The 23,361-nt window shown below is 37.8% G+C and overlaps 1 protein-coding gene across 4 annotated transcripts in view; it reads left to right on the plus strand.

Moving 5' to 3' along the window:
- The window catches only part of WDR35 (WD repeat domain 35), a 64,778-nt gene that overhangs the window by 349 nt on the left and 41,068 nt on the right, over window positions 1–23,361 (plus strand). For 3 of the 4 annotated variants that reach the window (XM_032353231.1, XM_032353230.1, XM_032353228.1), the window contains exons 2-12: window positions 476–593; window positions 2,198–2,269; window positions 3,862–3,954; window positions 5,443–5,571; window positions 8,540–8,673; window positions 9,551–9,716; window positions 10,007–10,152; window positions 14,328–14,453; window positions 17,632–17,817; window positions 22,485–22,517; window positions 22,874–22,934. In XM_032353231.1, the coding sequence (XP_032209122.1) occupies window positions 476–593; window positions 2,198–2,269; window positions 3,862–3,954; window positions 5,443–5,571; window positions 8,540–8,673; window positions 9,551–9,716; window positions 10,007–10,152; window positions 14,328–14,453; window positions 17,632–17,817; window positions 22,485–22,517; window positions 22,874–22,934 (1,264 nt within the window). The remainder of the gene's footprint in view (window positions 1–475; window positions 594–2,197; window positions 2,270–3,861; window positions 3,955–5,442; window positions 5,572–8,539; window positions 8,674–9,550; window positions 9,717–10,006; window positions 10,153–14,327; window positions 14,454–17,631; window positions 17,818–22,484; window positions 22,518–22,873; window positions 22,935–23,361) is intronic. The other variant, XM_032353229.1, reaches the window with a different exon arrangement.

Here is a 23,361-nt window from a genome sequence, read left to right on the forward strand (position 1 = left end):
TCCTGCCCCAGGCTCGGTCTTTTTTGGGAAGCCAGCAAGGCAGATCGCGGCGTGCTTCTCCACCCTTTCCCTCTACCTATTGCTGATCCAGGTGCCTTAAATTCTTTGGATGGTCATGGGCTGCCGGCCAAGAGAAAAGTCACAACAAAAGGGTAGCCCCAAGGGTTGTATGTGGAAAGGGAATATGGACTGATGGTCTGGATTTATACCTCCGTTTCCCTCTTCCTCCCTATAAAACATTCATCAGGTGACTCCCCACTGGGTTCCTGCGGAGTCACTGTCCTCTTGGGTGCACTTTTTTCTCTCTCTCGCAAATGGTAGGGCAGCTCATGCCCATTTTCATCACAGCTCACGCTCTGCAAGAAGGACCGTTTTTCTTCTGGGGGGGGGGGTGGATTTTCTTCACCCTTCATGTGTAAGTCACTAACCAAGCCCTCCGTGAAAAGCTGTGAAAATGGTTGTGGTTGCTTTTCAGATTGCCATTCCCAATAACGTGAAGCTGAAATGTGTATCTTGGAACAAGGACCAAGGTTTCATAGCATGTGGTGGTGAAGATGGATTACTGAAAGTTTTGAAGTTAGAGACACAGACAGGTAAATGAGTGCAAGTCCAAATGTTTGAACTTGCTGGAAAATTGGCTAGTATGATTTGTTCAGTGAGATTTGCTCATGGTATTTGTCAGTATGTAATTCTAATTCTTTTAAAACAAACCCCCCCCCCCCCCCCGCCCCGCAAACTCCCAAACACTTAGTGGTGTTTTTCCTAGAGTATTTTTTCAGTAAAGTTCAGAGAATATTTGCTGAAGTTCTTGATGGAAAAAGAAAAACAATGAAGAATGAGAGCTAAGTCACTATATTGCCTTGTTCTTGTCTGCTTATTGTGCTCTGTTATTTGGTCTAATAAAAGTGATGTGAATCTACATTTCAGTAAGGTCGCAAAATCTCACACTTTGTCAGATTATTTGCAGGCTAAATCATTCTCTCTGCTTCTCCTTTCTGCTTCTCAGAGAGAAGCAGAATCATCCTTTCTGCTTCTCAGATGTGTTAGTAATTACTCACCTAGTTTCCAAGAGGAGAAAACGAGACTTTTAAACACATTTTTGTCCATAAGTTTCATGTGATAACAGCTTGCTTTCTCTTTTTTTGGTTCTCTGGAATCATAGCAAACACTTTCACATTTCCTTTACCATCCATAATGTTGCTCTAGAATGGAGAGCTAGACAAGTCCTGGTCGATCGGAGATCTAGATGAGGAGATTGGAATCGGAATCTCAGCTCTGCCATACTGAGTGACTTTCAGCAAGTTGGTGAACATCTTTGGGTTTTAGTTCGGTCTTCTGTAAGATAAAGGGCTGAACTAAATTCCATTTTGGATTTAAAGGTTCTACACTTCAACCCTGGGGCCTTTGCATTTGCTATTTCCGAGTCTGGACCACTCCCCATTTCCCCCCTCTTTTTCCCCACCTCCCTTGCCATCTCTAGTTTATTCCTCAGTCTCAGCTTAAATGTCATTTCTTCAGAAAGCCTTCCCTGGTTCTCCCTCCCTCCAATCTAAATTAATTTCCCTCTGTTATTACCTCTTATGGCTTTACTTCCTCAATTTGTAATTTTACATATATGCATCTACATTTATGGGGGTGGGTGAGTGTGTGTTTAGTATCTCTGTCTCCTCAGTAGACAAGCTCTCTGGGGGGACGCCTATAACTATTTCATTTATTAATTTATATTCAGACGCTTCCACAGCGCATGGCACAATGTAGACATATAGTGAATGAATGAGTGAATAAAAGATTCTGCAAAATCTGGTAAAAACTGATTTCCAAAGTCTTTGGTTTCTGGTCCCTCTTATACTTTAGAGTTTTCAGTCTGTATGTCATAAATATTTCTATTTATGATCTTTTGGGAAGGAATAGTTAGTAATAATAATTACCAATATATTTAATATATTGGGTAACCAATTTTTTAAATACATTTTGCTTTATTTTGCCAGAATAATATCTTTACAATGGGGTACATATTATTCTATGTTTCTAGCATGAGAAAAATAGATCAGAATGAGGCATACTTAAAAAAAAATCTTAAAAAAAAATCTTTTATATATCATCCAGGAATAGGAACTCCTTTTAACATAAGCAAGAAATGTCAAAGTCTTATAATCTGTTACTTTTATGTATTTGCTGTAATGTTTTTTTCCCCTAGATGATGCAAAATTGAGGGGTCTTGCTGCCCCTAGTAACCTTTCTATGAATCAGACTCTCGAAGGCCATAGTGGTGAGTCATGTAATTTTTAAAATCATATTCGAATAGTTTTTAGGCATTTAGAAACCATCTACTTGGGACGCCTGGTTGGCTCAGTTGGTTAAGCAGCTGCCTTCGGCTTAGGTCATGATCCCAGCGTCCTGGGATCCAGTCCCACATCGGGCTCCTTGCTCGGCGGGGAGCCTGCTTCTCCCTCTGTCTCTGCCTGCTTCTCTCCCTGTGCTCGCTCTCGCTCCCTCTCTCTCTCTGACAAATAAATAAAATCTTAAAAAAAAAAAGAAACCATCTACTTAATGCAGAAGTGTTATCATTTTTAATAATGGTAATATTTAAAGTAATCATTTCTATTGAGCCATAATTAATTAATTGACCCTAGAGTCCTTCAGCAACTTTTACATGATTAAGCAAGATCTTCAGTAAATCTAAAACAGAGTCGGTCTTACTTTATATATTAAAAAATACTGTTATCTGTCTATGGATAGAATATAATTTTTTTTTTAGAATCTGACCGCATGGTTCTGCATTAAAGTAGACTAAAGAGACATGACAACTGAATGTACTCTATGATCCTAGATTGGATCTAGGAATGAGAAGAAGAAGTACCTATAAAGGACATTATTTGGACAATTGATAAAATTTGAATGTGGACTACGGTTAGATAAATAATATTGTATCAATGTTAAATTCACTAATTATGTGGTTATGAAAGAGAATGTCTTCTTAGGAAATAAACACTAAAGTATTTAGGGATTAAAAAGAAAACAAAGCAAAAAAACCCTCAGTTGTTCATATAACCGAGAGGTTTAAGATACGCTCAAAAGTGTGTTGCTGGGGCATGGGGGAATGGGGTAACAGGGTGATGGGTACTAAGGAGGACGTGTGTTGTGATGCGCACTACGCAACTAACGAATCATTGAGCACTACATCAAAACCTAATGATGTACTATACAGTGGCTAACTGAACATAAAAAAAAGAGTGCGGAATGCCTGGGTGGCTGGTTAAGTGGCTGCCTTCGGCTCAGGTCATGATCCCAGCGTCCTAGTATCGATTCCTACATCGGGCTCCTTGCTCGGCAGGGAGCCTGCTTCTCCCTCTGTCTCTCCCTGCCTCTCTCTCTCTCTGACAAATAAATAAATAAAATCTTTTTTTTTTTTTTTTTTTAAAGAGTGCATTACAAATAGAATGGAAAACAAGAGGGGGAAAAGAGAAATTAGGGCATATACCAACTACAAATAACCCCTTATCCCCCTAAAAAAAATCCAATGTCCTTTGGGCATTAGTATCCTTGGGAGTCAGTCCAGTTGGGTAAATCTTACTTACATTTGTTTCTGTCATCAGATAAATGGCAGCTCTTGCATCTGACCGTAATAGGTGCCTTTGCTGGCCTAAGATAGGAACAAACATGAAAATTAGTATCACACGTTGTGGGAAATGAGTGACAATAGCGACTACATCCTATGAATATTTTTGAGTGATTTATCAAAGAGTGGCTAGTTGCATAGGAACCATGTTGATTTGAATGTGCTTGGTGTTTATTATAAAAATATAAATTTGAAGTTATAGCCTTTTTTAAGTTTCTAAATTGTTTTATAAATTTTTTTAGGTTCCGTTCAAGTCGTAACATGGAATGAACAGTATCAGAAGTTGACAACCAGTGATCAAAATGGGCTTATCATTGTTTGGATGTTATATAAAGGTATGCTAGGAGAGCTTATGGAACCTTCCACAGTTTGGAGTCTGGGTTACAGTGTTTGCATGGGGAAACAGCATATTTGAAACAGGTTCCTTTTAACCAGCAGCAGGAATTCATCCCGACCGCACAGGGGTGATATTTCTGGATTTATTGCTGCCTACTTTTCCTTCTAACTTTATTTTTTGTTTGAACCGTGAACTTGTATGAGGAAAGTGGACTAGGTGACTGTTGGTTATCTCCAAAATGTACTTAGGCCCTTAGTAGGATAGTTTCTGTTTGAGATAATTTTTCCTCCCCCAGGTTTCCAGTAAGAATTATTCTTTGTGTGGTCAGTGACTAGAGTTAGTCCAGTGGGTGAAAACATTTATTAAGAAGTCAGGAGCAATAATTCATTCTCTTTATTGAGTCATTTAGCTTCCTTTTCTTTCGTGGGTACAGGATTTATCTTAGCTCTGACAGCTAGCTCATGATTTGTACCTTTTGCCTACAAGAGAGAGCAAAAGAAGGATTAATTTAGATGCATCACTATTACCAGAAAATAATGTGTAATACATGATCTCTGGGGCCTGTAGCCATCATCTTTAAATGAGAAGTCTACCTTAGTTTTTGTGTGTTGTTTTGAAAATATTCAGGGTATGCCATTTAAAAATTCTTAATTAAAAATATACTGTACATGTATTTATTTATGTTTTTCAAAGTTTATGTATGCGTGTGTATGTCTGTGCAGGGAGTAGAACATGAGAGTACAGGAGATTAGGGTAAACTGTCTTTTTCCAAAGTGGGTATTTTCTGGGCCTCAATCCTGACTCTGATAATGCCCTCCTCGACTAGTTATTTCAAATTATGGGATAATTTGGTTAGTTATAGGACCAGAATCCCTAATACCAAAATGGGGTAAAAAGTAAAAGCAAAACAAAATAACCTTATGATTTGCCTCACATTCAGTTACATTTTGAGACCTGTCACTCTAGCCCTGTGTGCAAGAATGTTTTTTTATCATTCAGCATTAGTGGTGTGAAATCACTGAAGTGATTTGAACTGTTGAAATTTTTTTTTCAAACAGGCTTAGAGTTTTACCTAATGTACTTGTATTTAATATGCTTATAATTATTCATTAGAGAGTTTATGCATGCATATAAAATTATTGTGGTTATTTTGTTTTTTCCTTGGTTATCATCTAAAGTTTTAGGCTTTGATAAAAATCAGTTACTTTGGCCTGTCAAAAGTGAATAAAGTTTTATTTTTAATGGACAGAAAGGAAGAAAGAAAGAGAAAAATAATCTTTGAAGCAGTTGTTGATCAAGGCCTCAGCTAATTTTTTATTTATTTTTTTGTTTGTTTTTTTTTTTTTTTTGGATTTGAAGGTTTTATAGCTTAACGTCTCAGATTGTAGAAAATTTTGCAGTTATTTATCCCACAGTGTGTTTTATGGAATGTTTTCAACTACGTGCAAGTTTTGACTTGTAATTTTTTTTAAATTTGTGCAAAAAGGCTCTTGGTATGAAGAGATGATCAATAATAGAAATAAATCAGTGGTTCGAAGTATGAGCTGGAACGCCGACGGACAGAAGATCTGCATTGTATATGAAGACGGGGCTGTGATCGTCGGTTCAGTGGATGGTAATGCTTTGTTGTACAGAGAACTAAGATCAAGATTTGGTTGGCATTTTTGTCTTTAGAGGTTTAATGAATTATATGTTAGCTTTCTGACAGAAAAATAAACATAAAAAGAGAAAACAGTTGATACACAATTTGATGATGTTCAAGAAACACTTTTTTTTTTTAAGATTAATTTTTTTAAGTAAACTCTCCACCCAACATGAGGCTTGACCTTACAACCCTGTGATCAAGAGTCTCAGTCTCTACCAATGGAACCACCTAGGTGCCTCTAAGAAACATTTATTTTTATGTATACTCAAGTAAAAAATCTATTTTTAAAAAATGTCCTAGAGTGGCATTGAAAAAACAGTGAATTAATTTTTCAGGATTATTTTAAATATGTCTGCCTAGTTATACTTCATTTTTATACTTGTTAGGCTATTATAAATATGTAGATGTTAGTTTCAAAAAGTATGTAGGGATGTAACAGTCTCTGGTTATTTTTTAAAAATTGAACCATTGAATATTATTGATATATAACATTAGTCTTAGATGTACAGCATAATGGTATGGTACTTTTATATGTTGTAAGGTCATCATCTGGTCATTTTTTAAGAGACTTGAGCATGTTATGGTTACTTGTGTTTTGTAGCTTTAAAACCTGTGTTTTTCAAATTGTAGTTATTTAGATAACTAAATTTAGATAACTGGGGCTTCTGAGAGTCTGTACCTTCACTTTAATGTGGAGCTCTCTAGAGAAAGAATTTATTTGAAAATGATTTTCACTTTTCCATTTGTTTTTTTCTAGTGTAACTTCATTTATTCCACAAATGCTTCTGAGAGCTTACAAAGTCACAGCTATAGTTCTAGGCACTAGGTACTAGGTATGACAAAAGAAATTTCAGATCTAGAGCAGGAGAAATGGATATGTAACCAGGCATTACAGTGCCTTGTGGTAAGTGCTGAGACTGGGAAAATATAGCAACATACAGTACAAGTATCTAACCCAGGCTTGGAGGGCTCAGGGAAGGTCTTTTTGTCACTACCTGTGACTACCTGTCACTGTCCTAGAAGGTGATGTGTGCTGAGGCATTAGGCACCAGGAAGGTTGGTTTGTAGAGTGTCGTAGGCCTAAGAAGTTGCATTTGAGAAGGTCCTCCGTGGTTGAACTTAGCCATGTTTAGGATCTTAAAAAAATTTTGAGAGTCAGTATAGTATATTACTAAAAGGAGAAGAGTTGTGTGTGATGAAATTAGAGACATAGCAGAAGCCAGATTATGCAGATCATAAGCTATGTGAGGAGTTGGGATTTAAATTTAAGGGTACTGGGGAGCCAAAGAAAGATTTTAAGAATGGGAGCAGGGTGATTGCCTTTGTTCTTTGGAAGCATCTCTGTGACTGCAACATGAAGACTGGAGGGAGGGAAGAAAGATAGGGGGCAGGTGTATCAGTTAGAAATTACTATGGTGATTCAGGTGAGAGGTGGTGGTAGATGGTGGCTGAGCCAGGGTAGTGACAAAAAGGCTGGAAATAAGTAGACATGTGCAAGAGATACTTAGGAGGTAGAATAGGTGGGGCCTTATTATTGATCATTTTGGGGATGAGGGCATGGAAGTGTCTAGAATAACAGCCAGGTTTTTAGCTTTGACAACTGGACAAATGCTGATGCCATTAAAATAAGGGATGTGGGAGGGGTGCCTGGGTGGCTCAGTTGGTTAGGTGTCTGCCTTCTCAGGTCATGATCCCAGGGTCCTGGGATGGAGCCCCATATCAGGCTCCCTTCTCAGCGGGGAGCTTGCTTCTCCTTCTCCCATTCCTCCTGCTTATGCTCTCTCTCTCTCTCTCTGTGTGTGTCAAATAAACAAATAAAATCCTAAAGAAAACAAAAACAAAAACAAAAAAAAGGGGATGTGGGAGAAAGACTGGTTGTGAGGGAACATTTCATTTTCAGACATGTTGATTTTGTCATGCTGTAGGACAACAAGTAAAATATGTCAGACCATAGTTACATGTGTGCATCTGGGCTACAGTCAGACTTTTGGGAATCACCAGCATGTAGATGGTAATTTAAACCATTGGAATAGATGAAAAACCTAGGAGCCACCTGTGGAATAAGAACCTGCAACATAAGTGTTGGAGATAAAGGAGTAAACGAATGCACAGAAACCAAGAAAGAAGGAAGGGGTGGTTAAAGAAAAGCCTGCAGTGGACCTAGCAACAGGCCATTAGGGACCTCCTGAAGGTCATCTCAGTGGACGTATGGGGTGGAAGCCGGGTTGGGTTGGGCTCAGGGTTGAGTGGGAGGTGAGGAAGTGGTGACTGCAGGTGTGAACTCTTTCGAGAAGCTATAGGGTAGCGGCTAGAAGGGAACTTGGGGTTGAGGGAGATGTTCTTTGTTCTGTTGTTTGTTTTTATTTGAGGTGGTAGTTTCGAAGAAGGATAGATCTGAGTATATTTAAATACTTGTACGAAAGGGCCTGGAGAGAAGAGTAAGAGAAAATGTGAATAATCAGTGGAGATAGATCTTTGCAAATCTAGGAAGGACTTAGACCAGTAAGTAGGTGGAGGGATTCTCCCTAGATGGGTGTCTAGTTAGAGATACACCCCTTACTTTGTTTTGGGGGGCAAAGCAGAAAGGGTTCTTGAGGATTCAGTTTTGTCCTGAATGTTTGAAGGTGGAAATGAGGGATTTCTTTTTTGAAAGCTTTTATTTTCTTTCCAGGGTTGAAGATGAATTCATCTGCTAATTACGAGTAAGGTCCTGGATTAGAGTTTTGAAGAGAAGGGGGAAAGTTGGAAACAGCTGCTATTTCAAATATTTAGTAGGGTTTTTGGCACATAATAGGTGCTCAGTAAATATTTATTGACTGCATAAATTGAGCAAATACATTGTGCTGTGAAGAATGTGAGTTCTCTTTAGGGAAACAGATTTTTAGGGCAGTTACTGGAGAATCATGACCTTGAACTTATGTTTTATGTTTTATTTTAGGGAATCGCATTTGGGGAAAAGACTTGAAGGGTATACAGTTATGCCATGTAGCATGGTCTGCAGATAGTAAAATCCTACTTTTTGGAATGGCAAATGGAGAAATACACATTTATGATAATCAGGGGAATTTTATAGTAAGTGCATGTATTTTCATATATTCATTAGTTTTGGTTACACCATTTTATGATTATTTTATGTATCATTCATATATGTATATGCATTTATTATGATGGTTTGTGTCATCAAGAAGGTCTTCAATTCAGTATTTTTTTTGCAATCATTTAGATTTCTTAATTAAAAGAATGGGACACTTCAAGGTAAATTAATGCTTTTCGTTTGGAATTCTTGGTAACTGGGAAGGACAAGATTTCAGTGTATTGAAGCTGAGGGGTAATGAGTTGAATGAGGTACAGTTTAATCTTTGTGTCTTCTAATAGCAGAAGCCTGAGTTTATGTGAGATACCAATGATATATATGTATTTTTTTCCAATGATAGTTTTGTAGCAAACTACTTGAGGCTGTTTGTAAAAAGAATGGAAGACTTCAACAGTAAGGGACAAAAAATCAGGTCCTGGGAAGCAGGCAAAATAGAAGAGACTCACCTAGCATGATCTCAAGAAAAACTCTGAGTTTGTGGGATTTAGCTGTGTTTGATCTCTGATCTTACTTATGGGGCAGTTTTGTTTGTCGTGAAGCTGAGGACATTACATAAATCTATTTATTGGTGGAAGTGATAATAGCCAACTTTTCCATGACACTTCGCTCTTTTTGAGGTACTTTCATATACCTCTTGTCATTTAGTCTCATAAATTTTCTGTGAATTTTTTTTAATCCTCATTTTGCAAGAGGGAAAAACTGAAACTCAGTTGAAGTGGTTTGTCCCAGGGTTGATAAATCAGTAAGCCGCTGGCGCTTGAAATCAGATTTTTAAATCCCACTTTCAGTGTTATTTATACAAGACCCTAAGGTGACGCGTTTTAAAAGATGAACTATTAACCTGATTCTGTTTAGATGAAAATGAAACTGAATTGCTTGGTGAACGTCACTGGAGCGATCAGTATTGCCGGGATTCATTGGTACCACGGCACGGAAGGCTACGTGGAGCCAGACTGCCCCTGCCTGGCGATTTGTTTTGACAATGGGCGGTGCCAAATCATGAGGCACGAGAATGACCAAAGTATGGAATTCTTTTCTTTCTTTTTTTCTTTTTCTTTTTTTTAATGTGGAGAACTTAAAAGTATTTTAAAATTGTTCTGAAGATTATACAGTTCTATAGGCTAAGTTTACCACAATTATTTTTTACTTTTTAAATTATTTATTTATTTATTTAATATTATTTTTAATTTATTATTATTAATTAATTAATTAATATTACTTTAAAAATTATTACCACAATTGTTCTGAAGATTATACAGTTCTGTAGGCTAAGTTTACCACAATTACCTCATGTTTTTTCTTTCTGAGTAGATCCTGTTTTAATCGACACCGGCATGTATGTGGTGAGTATCCAGTGGAACCACATTGGCAGCGTGTTGGCTGTGGCAGGCTCCCAGAAGGTCGTCACTCAGGATAAAGATGTAAACACCGTGCAGTTTTACACTCCATTTGGTGAGGTAGATGTCTTTTTCCTTTCCTGTGTAGTGAGTAAGGCAGGGGAAAAAAGAATGGAGGTTGTGGTGTAAACTTGCCATATTTTTGAAAAGGGTCTTTTTGAGTAAAAATGATAGAATATCATGCATCTTGTCTTTGAATAATATCCTCACTTGTAAGTCTTGATAGTTGTATGTTATCAAATATACTCTGTCATTTAGAAAATGAGCTGTTTCACCTAAGAAATCGCTGTGCAGTAGTTATTTAGAATATTTTCTCTGTGATCTGAATGTGCATCTTTTTTCCTAGCTGGTTTTTCAGTTGTTTTTAATATAATTTCATTGTTTCAGGTTAATATTTTGGATTTTTAATGTGATTTCTAATAGATGTTAAACATACCTATCTGTCTCTTTCTCCTTCAGACTTTTTTTTTTTTTTTAAGATTTTGTTTATTTATTTGAAAGAGAGCATGCAAGTTAGTGGAGTGGCAGAGGGAGAGGGAGAGAATTCCAAGCAGACTCCTTTGAGTGCAGAGCCTGATGCAGGGCTTGATCCCAGGACCCTTGAGATCATGACCTGAGCCAAAATTACCAGTTAGACACTTAACCAACTGAACCACCCAGGCACCCCTCCCTCCTTCAGACTTCCAGCAGTTTTAATTTGTTGATAAAGAGCCAGCTATTTTAAGAAAATTTATCTTAATAACTAATCTTAAGTGATGCTGCAAAAATAAAAGGATTATTTTCATAAATGCATGTGTTATCCTTCTCGGTAGTAGTATTACTTTTTTTTTAGATTTTATTTATTTATTTATTTATTTATTTGAGAGAGAATGTGCATGGCAGAAAAGGTGGGGGAAAAGGGGAGTTAGGGACAGGCTGACTCTGTGCTGACTCCAGAGCCCAAAGCAGGGTTCTCTCTCAGGATGTCGATACCATGACCTGGGCCAAAACCAGTTGCTTTCCCTACTGAGCCACCCAGGGGCACCTAATGAATTTAATTTTTAAGGAGAATTTTATTGAAGAACTACTAGAAAATATCAAATAGGAGAATTAATATATTGTGAATTCTAAAGAATTTGGAAAGTGATAACTTACTACTAAGCTTAAGTAACTTTTTACCTGTTTTATTTTCTGTTTCTCGACTCTTATTTAGTCCCTATTGGTTTTTATAAATTTACCACAGACTTCATTAATATGTGTTATTGCTACACAAAAACCTTCCCCAGTTGTTTTAATATTTTAAAATACATTTTAGTAATTTCTGTGAGAGTAAGAAATGGTATCAGCTCATGCTTTTGAATCAATATCTCAAAATATCCAGTAGAATGTGATGTAGAGAATAGATTGTATATTGCCAGCTAGTTATATTTCTGGTAGCTGTTAAAACCTAAGAGAAAACAGGAGTATAGTTCTCAAGGTTCCTAACTATTAAAAATCTGAATTCATTCTTAATTCATGCTCTTTATTGGTTATTTTTGTCAGCCATTGGCGTATTTATCATTATATTATTTTGTCTGCTTATTTCTGTTAGTTCATTCTTTTTTTAAAGCAGAAAAACATGGATTCTAAGGCCTATTTGTTTTATCTTGCAAAACAGTGTTTTATGTGTCAAATCGAAAACTGTAGGTTGGTTTGGCATGGTTGTAATTAAAAGTATCTAGTATAGTTCCTTAGGGTGTATTAGTCACTTAGTATATATATATATTTTTGAATGAGTGAATTTATAGGGGGCTTATTTTGGATCTATGTTATTAACATAGGAGAAGTAACTTGGAAGAAAGTTATTATCTAAAGATTTAAACTTAAGGAAATCTCAGGGAAGAATTTGCTTTTGATTCTGAAGGCCTGAGTCTTCTGGTTTTTATATTGTGGTCTTAGCCAGGGAACGGGGTGACAGAGCATGTGATTGGTTGTCAGGCTGGCCTGGCTTTGGTTGTGAATTCCATTTCCACAGTGTTGTCTCACTTGGAGAACTTATTTCACCTCTGAGACTCAGTTTACTTATGTTCTGACATACAGGTTAACCTCATGGCACTGTTGTAATAATTACAGGAGGTAACAATGAGAAAATGCCTCCCCAGTGCTTAGTGAGTACTTACTCCAAGTTGGTTTTCTCTCCCTGTGCTGCCATCACCTGGCTGGCCTTACTCTCCTCCCAGTGAGGCTCATCACTACCACCAGTGCTGCTGGGAGAGCCTGCTCGCTCCTTTTGGTTTCATGCAGGCAGCAGGACAGATAGAGTGGACCCTCCTAGGTTAAAACATTTTTACCCCCATCGGTTTCCCTGGCAAAATGGAGTTTAATACATTAAACCCTACTTCAGAGCATATCTGCTTAAGAACAAGGGATACCAGTGTGATTTATTAAAATTCTTGGGTCTGTCAAAAAAGCATAGATTTACAATATTTTCTTTTCATGGCCACATTAAAATATCTTTGTATTAATTTATTCATTTGTTAATTTAGCCATAAAAATGGGCTATTATTTTAAATTAAAAACTGTGAGTTGGTTTGATATCATAATTAAAAGTATCTAGCATGTCTTTACATATGAAGATACTAATTTGAATGCATGATACATTTATTTACTTAATAGATATTTATTGTGTACCTGTTTGTCAAGCAGTCCATTAAGGGATAGGGACATAATGTGAATATGAGGTATGAATATAAGTTAGTGCTCCCTGGTAGCTCGCTTTCTGACTTTTCTGGACCTGTAGAAGGAAGGAGAAGGCAGGAAACAATATCAAAGTTGCATTTTGGAGGATGGAGACCATGTTCCAGGAGGACAAGGGCGAGTAAGGCTGGGAAGGCGTGGGGAGAGGAAAGGAAGATTTCAGACAGAAGGGATATTATCCAGGTCAAAGGTGTGGAGGGACAGTAGCTCTGTCACGAGGGAGAACACAGGAATCGTGGCTAAATAGTGAGGTACTGAGCCAAAGAGTATAGTTTTGAGCCAGAGGGGAAGAGGCATTGTATACTCTGCTAAAGAGTGTGATGGTGGGAAGCTATTGATTTTTAAAAAATTATTAAACATTTGTTTTGAAGCAGGATAAGATATGATTGGATTTGTGTTCCAGAAAGGTAATTTTGACAATAGAATGACTATTGAATTTGGGATGGTAGAGGCTGGGAATGGGAAAAGAGATAAAAGGTGAAGATTGCAGTTAGACCATTACCATAGTTCATTCAGGCAAGGAGGAAGATGGGAGCGAAAGCAAGAGGAATTGGTGACTGATTGGCTATGGAGCAGGAAAGAGAAAGAGGCCAGACTTAAAGCCTGCATTTACTGCCACAGGGGCGCCTGGGTGTCTGTCTGCCTTAAGTTCAGGTCATGATCCCAGGGTCCTGGGGTTGAGCCCCTATCGGGGTCCTGCTCAGTGGCAACCTGCTTCTTCCTCTCCCCCTCCCCCTTCCTGAATTCCCTCTTTTGCTGTCTCTCTCTCTCTCTCTGTGTTAAATAAATAAAATCTTAAAAAAAAAAAAAGATTGCATTTACTACCACAATAATTCATTCATTCTGAGGGCACAATTTTTTAAAAAAGATTTTCTTTTAGGGGCGCCTGGGTGGCTCAGTGGGTTAAGCCGCTGCCTTCGGCTCAGGTCATGATCCCAGGGTCCTGGGATCCAGTCCCGCATCGGGTTCTCTGCTCCGCGGGGAGCCTGCTTCCTCCTCTCTCTCTCTCTCTGCCTGCCTCTCTGCCTACTTGGGATCTCTCTGTGTCAAATGAATAAATAAAATCTTTATAAAAAAAAAAAAAGATTTTCTTTTAAAGTAATCTCTACACCCAACATGGGGCTCGAACCCACAGCCACCCACTGAACCAGCCAGGTGACCCCAAGAAGCAAAATTTTTTACAACTCCAGAATCGGAATATATCTTATAATCAAAGTTATCCTATTTTAATTAGCAATGTGTTTTATTCTTTCCTGAGTTGTACATTAATATGCATATTTAGGTTCTAGCATCTTAGACTTGATGAAATTTAATACTGAATTCTTTCGCTTTTGTTTGTAAATTTCTCCTATCATAAGTACTCTTTTCATTATAAAAATTCAAGGAAAATGATTTTAAAGTGAGTAGTAACCTTTCACAAAATAATTTTTATAATACCTTTAATTCCTATGAAGTAATTGGTAGTAATTTATATTTTATTTAATTGTGATACTTTAGATTAAGCATAATTATTGTTTCAGCATTTAGGCACTTTGAAGGTTCCTGGAAAGCAGATGTCTGCACTATCTTGGGAAGGAGGAGGACTGAAAATCGCACTCGCTGTTGATTCGTTTATATATTTTGCAAACATTCGACCTGATTATAAAGTGAGTATTGTGAGCAGTTGTTAAAAAAAGAGCTTTCTTAGTAAAGAATTTTGTTACAGCTCTAAGTATAATGTATGTTTCTTGCATGTGTTTGCAGCCACTTTATTTTAGACAGCAGATGAAAGGAGACATTTTTAGTGTAAAGACTTTAGAACCTGAAAACTTTCCTAGAATACTATACATAATTAATATAATACTCCTGACAGGGTCTCAGCAGGAAACAGATGGCACACTCAAAGGAATAATTGAAGAGAGATTGATGGAGGGTTTATTATAGACGTTCGGGCATGGCTGATGGGTTCAGTAAGGGATGACAATGCAGGCATCCGGGCGTTAGCAACAGTTGTTAGGATAAGAAAGTATTGTTCCTGGAACCCACTAGAGCTGTGACTATGCAAGAGGAATTATCCTGCAGGAGCACAGCCTCTGCCGGCTGGCTGGGTAGAAACACTTTTGGGGAGGAAATACTTCAGTCCATCTCTCTACCTTCTATTGGCTGGACCCAACTGGAAACTGGAAGGCAACGTAGCCTGAGTGTTGCAGTTCATAGAAATCAGTCTCCAGGGAACAGCAGGATAGAGAAGATCAGAGAGAGGGAATGGATCAGGAGGGGGAAAATGAGAATAAATAGCATAATTCTAATCAATATTTAAAAAAAATATTTTACTTGTTTATTTATTTCTGAGAGAGAGAGAAACAGGGAGATGGGCGAGGGAGAAGCAGGCTCCCCTCCAGGCTGCGCAAGGAGCCCGATGCGGGGCTCTCAATCCCAGGACCCTGGCATCCTGACCTGGGCCGAAGGCAGATGCTTAATGGACTGAGCCACCCCGGTGCCCCAATACTAATCAATATCTTATCTTATATTTAACACTTGACCCCAAACAAATTTGGAAGTATGAGGTTAATCAATCTGGTAAACTACTAAGAATATTTGTTATGGAAGACCTGCTTCATTTTTAAAAGGCAAACCACCCTGGAGAACTGTCTGATTTTAGGACAAGGGGAGGGGATTTTTCCTTTCCCTTTAGGGAGGGGCAAAATCCAGGATGAACCTGGAGTCTCTGATAGTGCCAGAGAGTAAGGACGTGCTCAAAACGGCAGGATGGGGCATATCAAAGAGACCAAGAGCCAACCTGGAAGAGCTCCCAACGGCCAAAACCGGAACACCCTGAGCAACAAAATAAATTATGTAACTTTGGATTGTAACCAAATTATAAAATAAATGTCCATGAGCAAGAGCTGATCTAAAATAAATTATTTAAATAAATAAACAGAGGAGACAGAAGTATTCGAATTACTTAGATACTACCCCCTCCAGTCCCTGCTTCCCTAACTTGAACGTGAGTTGCATTTAATGACTCACTCCCGAAGAGCAGACTATGGAAAGGGGAAAAAAGAAAGTCACTTAGGAGGGACCTAGCGGACACCACCTTGTCTAGGCGATCAAGGCTAGCATTATCAAGCGATGTCACATGGATCTCATGTACCCCTGATGTGGCAGATGAGAAGAGCTCTTCGCTTCGATGATGATCTTGCTTAGAACTGAAAATTCCACAGGAATTCAACAGGAGAAAAACATCAGACAAACCCGAACTGAAGGACATTCCGCAGAATACCTGACCAGTACTCCTTAAAACCGTCTAGGTCATTAAAAAGAAGGAAAGACTGAGAAAGCATCACAGCCCAGGGGAGTCTAAGGAGATCTGACACTACATATAATGCATCCCAAATAGGACTCTGGGACAGAAAAAGGACATTAAGAAAAAAACTAATAAATTCCCAATCAAGTGTGAAGTTTAGTTAATAGGACTGGATCAGTGTTGGTTTCTTAGTCGCGACAAATGTACCACAGTAGTGTAAGATGTTAACAATAGGGAGAGGGGTATAGGGAACTCTGTATTATCCTTGTAACTTCAAAAAATTTTTTTTTAGACTGAGAGCATGTGCAAGTAGCGCGGGGCACATAAGGAGAGGGAGAGAGAGAATCTTAAGCACGCTCTACACTCAGTGCAGAGCCTGACACGGGGTTTGATCTCATAACCCTGAGATCATGACTTGAGCTGAAATCCAGAGACAGACACTTAACCAACTGAGCCACGCAGGAGCCCCTTATCCTTGTAACTTCTGTATAAATCTAAAATTATTTTAAAGTAAAAAGTTTATTTGAAAAAATAATCATGGTATAAAAAGTAAGTATGCCTTAGTTTTGAATAGTAAACACAGTCATAATAATATCAATTCTGAATGCTGATTTATTAAAAATTAGGTATGAATATATTGGGAGAGTTAGCCAAGAGAAAGAAGTTCCATTATGTTCTGTAAGTTCCACCATCAAACGTGTATGATATGGAGATAAATAACAAAACAGTCAAAGTTCAGAGTTGTAAATGACTACCCTTGGGAGGAAATTAGTTGGCGGGGTCTGCATTTTATTTTTGTTTTAAATTAACTACATAGAATTATTTGACTTTAAACTATGTGCACATGTTACTCTGGTGAAAACAAATGTAGAAAATGTGGATGGGGAAAATAAAAAAGCAAAGCATCTGTTTTTGAATTTTGGCTTGGGGACCCAGAATTTAAACTTTTGATTGGGATCATTCTTCCCTGTTGTCCCCCATGCAGCTGTTAATGACTATTGAAAAATCTGAAATTTTCGCCACTGAAGCTTAAATCTTACAAATGAAAATAAGGAAAGTTAAAATAAATTTATTTTCGGGGCGCCTGGGTGGCTCAGTGGGTTAAGCCGCTGCCTTCGGCTCAGGTCATGATCTCAGGGTCCTGGGATCGAGCCCCGCATCGGGCTCTCTGCTCAGCAGGGGGCCTGTTTCCCTTCCTCTCTCTCTGCCTGTCTCTCTGCCTACTTGTGATCTCTCTCTGTCAAATAAATAAATAAAATCTTTAAAAAAAAATTTATTTTTGTAGTACATTCTTTGTTTGATAGCTATATTACTCTTAGATCATTGTTGTTGTTGTTGTTATTTTACTGAGAAAAGGTATTAAGGTGAATGTTCAGTCCTTCTATCTTCTATTCCTGAAGAAGATATTTGGTCAGCATCAAAAAACCACGTACTTACAATATATAATACGATTTTTCTTTAACAGTGTTAAATGTCCTTTTTCTCTTTCTCTCCCTCTCTTCTTCCCTTCTGTTCTTTGTTCCTTCCATTCTTCCTAGTGGGGTTATTGCTCAAACACTGTCGTTTATGCTTATACCAGACCTGATCGTCCAGAGTATTGTGTTATCTTTTGGGATACAAAAAACAATGAGAAATATGTTAAATATGTGAAGAGTCTCATTTCGATTACTACTTGTGGAGATTTCTGCATTTTGGCTACAAAAGCTGATGAAAACCATCCTCAGGTGGGTGTTCGTTTCTACGTTAAAGCTAAGATAGGTTGACCTCTACTTTTTCCAGCATAGCCTCTGTACTGGTTGGTACAGCAGAGTGTTGGGTCTACTGGCCGTGTCTGTCTGGACCTCTGCTTTGAAAAATTATGTGGCTCCATTGGTTCTCTGTCCCATTTTTTTTCCCCTCCAGTCAGCAAATCCATTAGCATTTCATATCGACCACTTCAGTACGGAAGCTTTTTTCTTTTAAGATATATTTCAAGTGCCATAATCCTTTTCCAAGTTAAAATTCCACAAGAAAAAATGAATATCCAGATGTCTAGTATAAATGCTCAAGAAATTATGTAACGATGGCCATTATAACATTTTGGGTAGCTTTGACATTGAGAAATATACTTTTATTTGGGATTATAGTGCTTTCAAAATCAATGTCTCAGAGTGTAAAATAAATAATGTAAATAATGCCTTTTTAAAAAGTATGCTAACAATTCAGATATTTGCAGAAGCATATAAATTTTTTTAAAAAGGGTTACCATTGTCTTTGGCTGGGTTATAAATTATTTTATCCCATTAAAAAGTATAGAGTTTTTAGTTTAAGGAGGCCGTTTGAACAGCCACCTTTGGCTCTGTTCTCTCCTGAAACTCACAAAACAACAATAACAGTATTTTTTAAAAAGTCATAAGCCCATAGGGAGCAGAAAGGGAGAGGAAATGGCAACATAGTTTTGGAGGTTAAGGAGTAGGTGGATTAGTGGTAATGACCTTAGCAGACCTAAGAAAGCTGAATCCTAAGTCATCAATGGAGAAAGCAAAGAAGTAACTGGTTTTCATCCCAGAATCCTGAAGAGACACAGGACAGGACTTAATAGTACCTGGTAGGAGAAAGAAACAAATGGAAAAACAATTTGGAAGTACTAGAGATTATGCAAGAAGAAGAGAGAGAGAAAAAAGAAGGCATATAAAGAATCCTGTCTGAGAAATCTGACCCGTTTAAAAGACCTCTTAAAGTTACTCCTATGGGGAGTCCCCAAGGAAAGATCCCTGCCCCATCACCTTACTGTGATTACCAGACTCCTGGGGCTCACTCATAAACAAATAGATTCCAAACAGCTTTTCAGTGTCTTTCTCTTAAATCGAAGCAGATAGTCAAGGACTATCGGACATTTGAGAAAATCATCTCATTGAACAGACACAAAGAAATAAACACAAGGAGGAAAGGATTGGGAGGAAGCAGAGGCTCTGCAGGGAGAAGAACAATGCCGAAGAGTCATTTCAGATTATCTTCCTGGAGTTAAGAGATGCGACATCCATAAAAAGGAAGGAACTCACCCCCCCCCCAAAAAAAAGGGAAGGGACGCTATAGAAAAGGAGGTTTTTGGATATTACAAATATGATAAGAGCAATGAAAAATTTGGCAGAAAAGTTCGAAGATAAAATGAAGGAAAACTCCTATAAAGTGGAACAAAAAGACAACGAAATTGAAAACATGAGGGAATCGATAGTGAAGTCAGAGGACCGGAGCTGGAAGTTCGGTGAACAGGCAAAGTGGAGGAGAGTGATTCTGAAGAAAATATCCAAGAAAATTTCCCTTGAGTTTCTAGATTGAAAGTGCCTTGCTCAGTGAATGAAAATATTTCTACATCAAAGCACATTGTTGTGAAATTTCAGAAGACTGGGGGTAGAAAGATCCTTCATAAGCTTTCAGAAAGGGGCGCCTGGGTGGCTCAGTGGGTTAAAGCCTCTGCCTTCGGCTCAGGTCATGATCTCAGGGTCTTGGGATCGAGTCCCGCATCGGGCTCTCTGCTCAGCGGGGAGCCTGCTTCCCTTCCTCTCTCTGCCTGCCTCTCTGCCTACTTGTGATCTCTGTCTAATAAATAAATACATATCTTTAAAAAAAAAAAGCTTTCAGAAAAACAGACTTCACAGGGTCAGATATCATCATGGCATTCAACTTGTCAATAGTGATACTTTGGAGAATTGCTTTTGAAATTTTGAGGGAAAATGATTTCCCATCTTGAATTCTGTATGTTAAGCAAACTATAAATTACAATGAAGGTGGGAGGCAGATTGTCCTTCTGGCGTGAAGGTTTTGAACGAGATGATGTCGCCCGTGCTCGTCTCTCTGCTCATCAAGCTCGGCCACTACTCTGCCTATTTCTTGGAGTTGCCCGTGGAGCCAAGTTCCAGTTACCTGAAACCTTGGGCAGAAGAGGAAAAGAGGAGAGCGGCTGAGGAGAAAAAGAAACAGGATGAACAGAGATGGATTGAGAGAGAACTGGCAGAAGCCCAAGATGGCAGCATACTAACGTGAGCCTGCTGTTCTGTGGAATGGTGTGGATGAATAAAGCTTTCTGTGTGGTGTGAAAAAAATAAAATACAATGAAGGTAGGCAAAAGACATTTTTAGATGTACAAGGTCACCAGAAATTTACCTTCCAAGCTTTCTTAGTTACTTTAGGATACGGCCAATCAGAATGAGGACTAGACCAAGAAAGAGGAAGAAATTGGTAACCTGAGAGCCATGGTCTTCGAAGAGTGGTACGAGCTGACAGAGTGTGGCACGCCTGCGGTGTCGTCAGATGACCGCGTGTCCCATGGTTCCAGAGGAAACTCAAGATGAAATTAATAGAGCACTTAATGTGGTGGAACCCTTAAGAGGGGACTTAAGTTAGTAATCAATACAGAGAACGTAGCAAAGAGAAAAAATAAAGACAATTACCAACCGCAGGGAAAAGTAAATGCACTTGAAAGGAGAATAAATCGTGACATACTTACAACTCCGTGATGAATAACACTTATATAGTCAAAATGATGTTTTTTAAATGAATTTTTTAATTAAGTGGATTTTTAATTAAATAGAGCCTTTTTATTTGGAGTGTAATGACCAGATTAACCCCTGAAATTCTGATCTAACAAAATGGTAGGTGGAAAGCTGGAGGCAAAGGAGTGTGCCCATGCGCCGGGTGCCGGGGAGGCGGCTGAAAGAGAGGTACATCCCTGTCGGTGGTAGTGGGAAGTCAGAGAATGTCCCAGGTTGAAACTGAACAAAACAAGACCTAGCATCATAAACACGTTACTTAGATTTGTGGAGGTAAATATTAAAAGGATGAGTTAAAGGAGCTGAAAGTTGTTACTTCAGGGAGCAGAAAATGGGAAGTTGGGAGGAACTTCTGTTTTTTAGTAAGAAGTCTTATGGAACTACTTCATTCTTTAACCTTGAGCATGTAGATTATATGTGGATTAAAAAATACAAGTTATTTGTAGCACTTTATGGCAGTAAATCAGCTTTTTAAAAGTAGTGGAATAATAAATTATATTTTGATATAATTTTTGTCCTTTAGTTTCTTAAAAAGTTTTTGAAATATTCTTCTATTTTTTCATTCAAATTTTAATTTTGTTTATTTTTAAAAGATTTTATTTATTTGTTTTTAGAGAGAGAGAGAGAAGCCTGTGTGCCTGCATGTGAACGGGGCAGGGACGGGGGTGGTGGGGGGAGGGGGGAAGGGCAGAGAGAGAAGGAGAGAGTCTCAAGCAGACTCTGTTGCCAGCATGGAGCCTGATGCAGGGCTTGATCTCAGGACCCTGAGATCATGACGTGAGCCGAAATCAAGAGTCAGAGACTCAACTGACTGAGCCACCCAGGTGCCCCTAAATTTTTAACTTGAATCCCAGTATTATTAACACACAATGTTATATTAGTTTCAGGTGTACAATATAGCAATTCAACAGTTCTACACATGACTCACTGCTCATCTTGACAAGTGTACTCTTAATCTCCTTTACCTATTTCAGCCATCCCCCCCCAGCCTGCCTCCATCAGTTTGTTCTCTAGAGTTAAGAGTCTGTTTCTTGGTTTGTTTCTCTCTTCTTTTCTTTGCTCATTAGTTTTGTTTCTTAAGTTCATATGAGTGAGATCATATGGTCTTTGTCTTTCTCTGACTTATGTCGCTTAGCAACATACTCTGTAGCTTCAAGCACGTTGTTGGAAATAGCAGGATTTCATTCTTTTTCTTAATGGCTGAATAATATTCCATCATATGTATCAATACACAACATCCTTTTTATCCATTCATCTGTTGATGGAGACCTGGGTTGCTTCCATAGTTTACTGTTGTAAATAAAGCTGCAGTAAGCATAAGAGTGCATTTATCTCTTTGAATTCTTGTTTTTATATTTTTTGGGTAAATACTCAGTTGTGCGAGTCCCCAATCATGGGCTGGTTCTATTTTTCACTTTGAAGGAACCTCCGTACTGTTTTCGACAGTGGCTCTAATGGTTTGCATTCCCACCAACAGTGCATAAAGATCCATTTAGTTTATATTTATGAAATTAAAGAAGTTTTACTTGAGAAGCTGAAAAATGAAAGAGAAGGACTGTAAATAGTACATAGAGAATTGGTTTATTTGAAATCATTATGCTTTTCAGGAGAACATCTAAGTAAAACAGTATTCTTAGCACAAGATAATAGAAAAGGTAACTAACAGTAAGAAAAATGAAATTATCACTTTAGAATAATATGGTGTAAAGTGTGCATTATCCTTGATTATTTTCCCTAATATTAATTACTGGTAATTGTGTTTGTGCTAACTAGCGGGCATTGTAAATCATTTTTCGCTAGATTGGATTATGTTTTTTTCTGAGTTAACTGATTTTTTCTGAATTTTTTATATTGCTTCAAAGGAGGAGAACGAGATGGGGACATTTGGTGCAACGGTAACAAATTAGTTCTTATGTAGGATGAAAGTGAGTTTTGAGGTTACAGTTGATCAGGAATTTTAGAAGTATAAATAATGAAAAGTAGTGTACTTGCGTTTCTTAGGTGGCCTCTTAAAAAACACAGTGTTCCATTAGTTGGAACTTGTTTTGAACTGATTTGAGGAATCAGCCTTGTTTTAATTTTAATTCATGTTTCTTTATGTTTAATGCTGTAGATTATGTTCTTTGCACTTAACAGTTTTATCAGTTATTTCCCAATTGTGATACTTTAAAGAGATAAGCATGATATTTTAAGCATTGTTTCCTTTATCGTAAAGAAGCAGAAATTCTGATACTCTGTTTTTTGTTCACAGTTTGTGCTAGTTCTTTGTAATTCTATTGGCACACCTTTGGATCCCAAATATATTGATATTGGTAAGTAAATGTTAATGTCTATTCCCTCTTTAATCAAATTTTATTTGTAACACTAATTTAAAAACCTAACAATTGTATTAATTAAAATGCTATTCTCCAAAATAAGGATGACAGTTCTTCCTGGTTTGCCAAGTCCAGCACCAGTTTATGCCTATTATCATGGTAAAATTACTAATAATGCGCCACTTCACTGTCAGAAGTCTCCTGTTTAATAGAATAAATTGTAGATTTATCTAAAAGCCACAGTAATCTCACCGCTGTACTGCCATCATTTGCTTTCAATGGGAAATATAATTGTATAAGAATTGGTATGCAGCATAATGATTAGCATGTAATAAATTGAGGATTATAGAAAGAATTTTGCTGTTAAACCACTTTTATTATTAATAAACTGCTTGTAAATACCTCTCTTCCATAAAAACACTTT

Source organism: Mustela erminea, chromosome 7 (assembly GCF_009829155.1).
Source record: "Mustela erminea isolate mMusErm1 chromosome 7, mMusErm1.Pri, whole genome shotgun sequence".
Classification (NCBI taxonomy): Eukaryota; Metazoa; Chordata; class Mammalia; order Carnivora; family Mustelidae; genus Mustela; species Mustela erminea.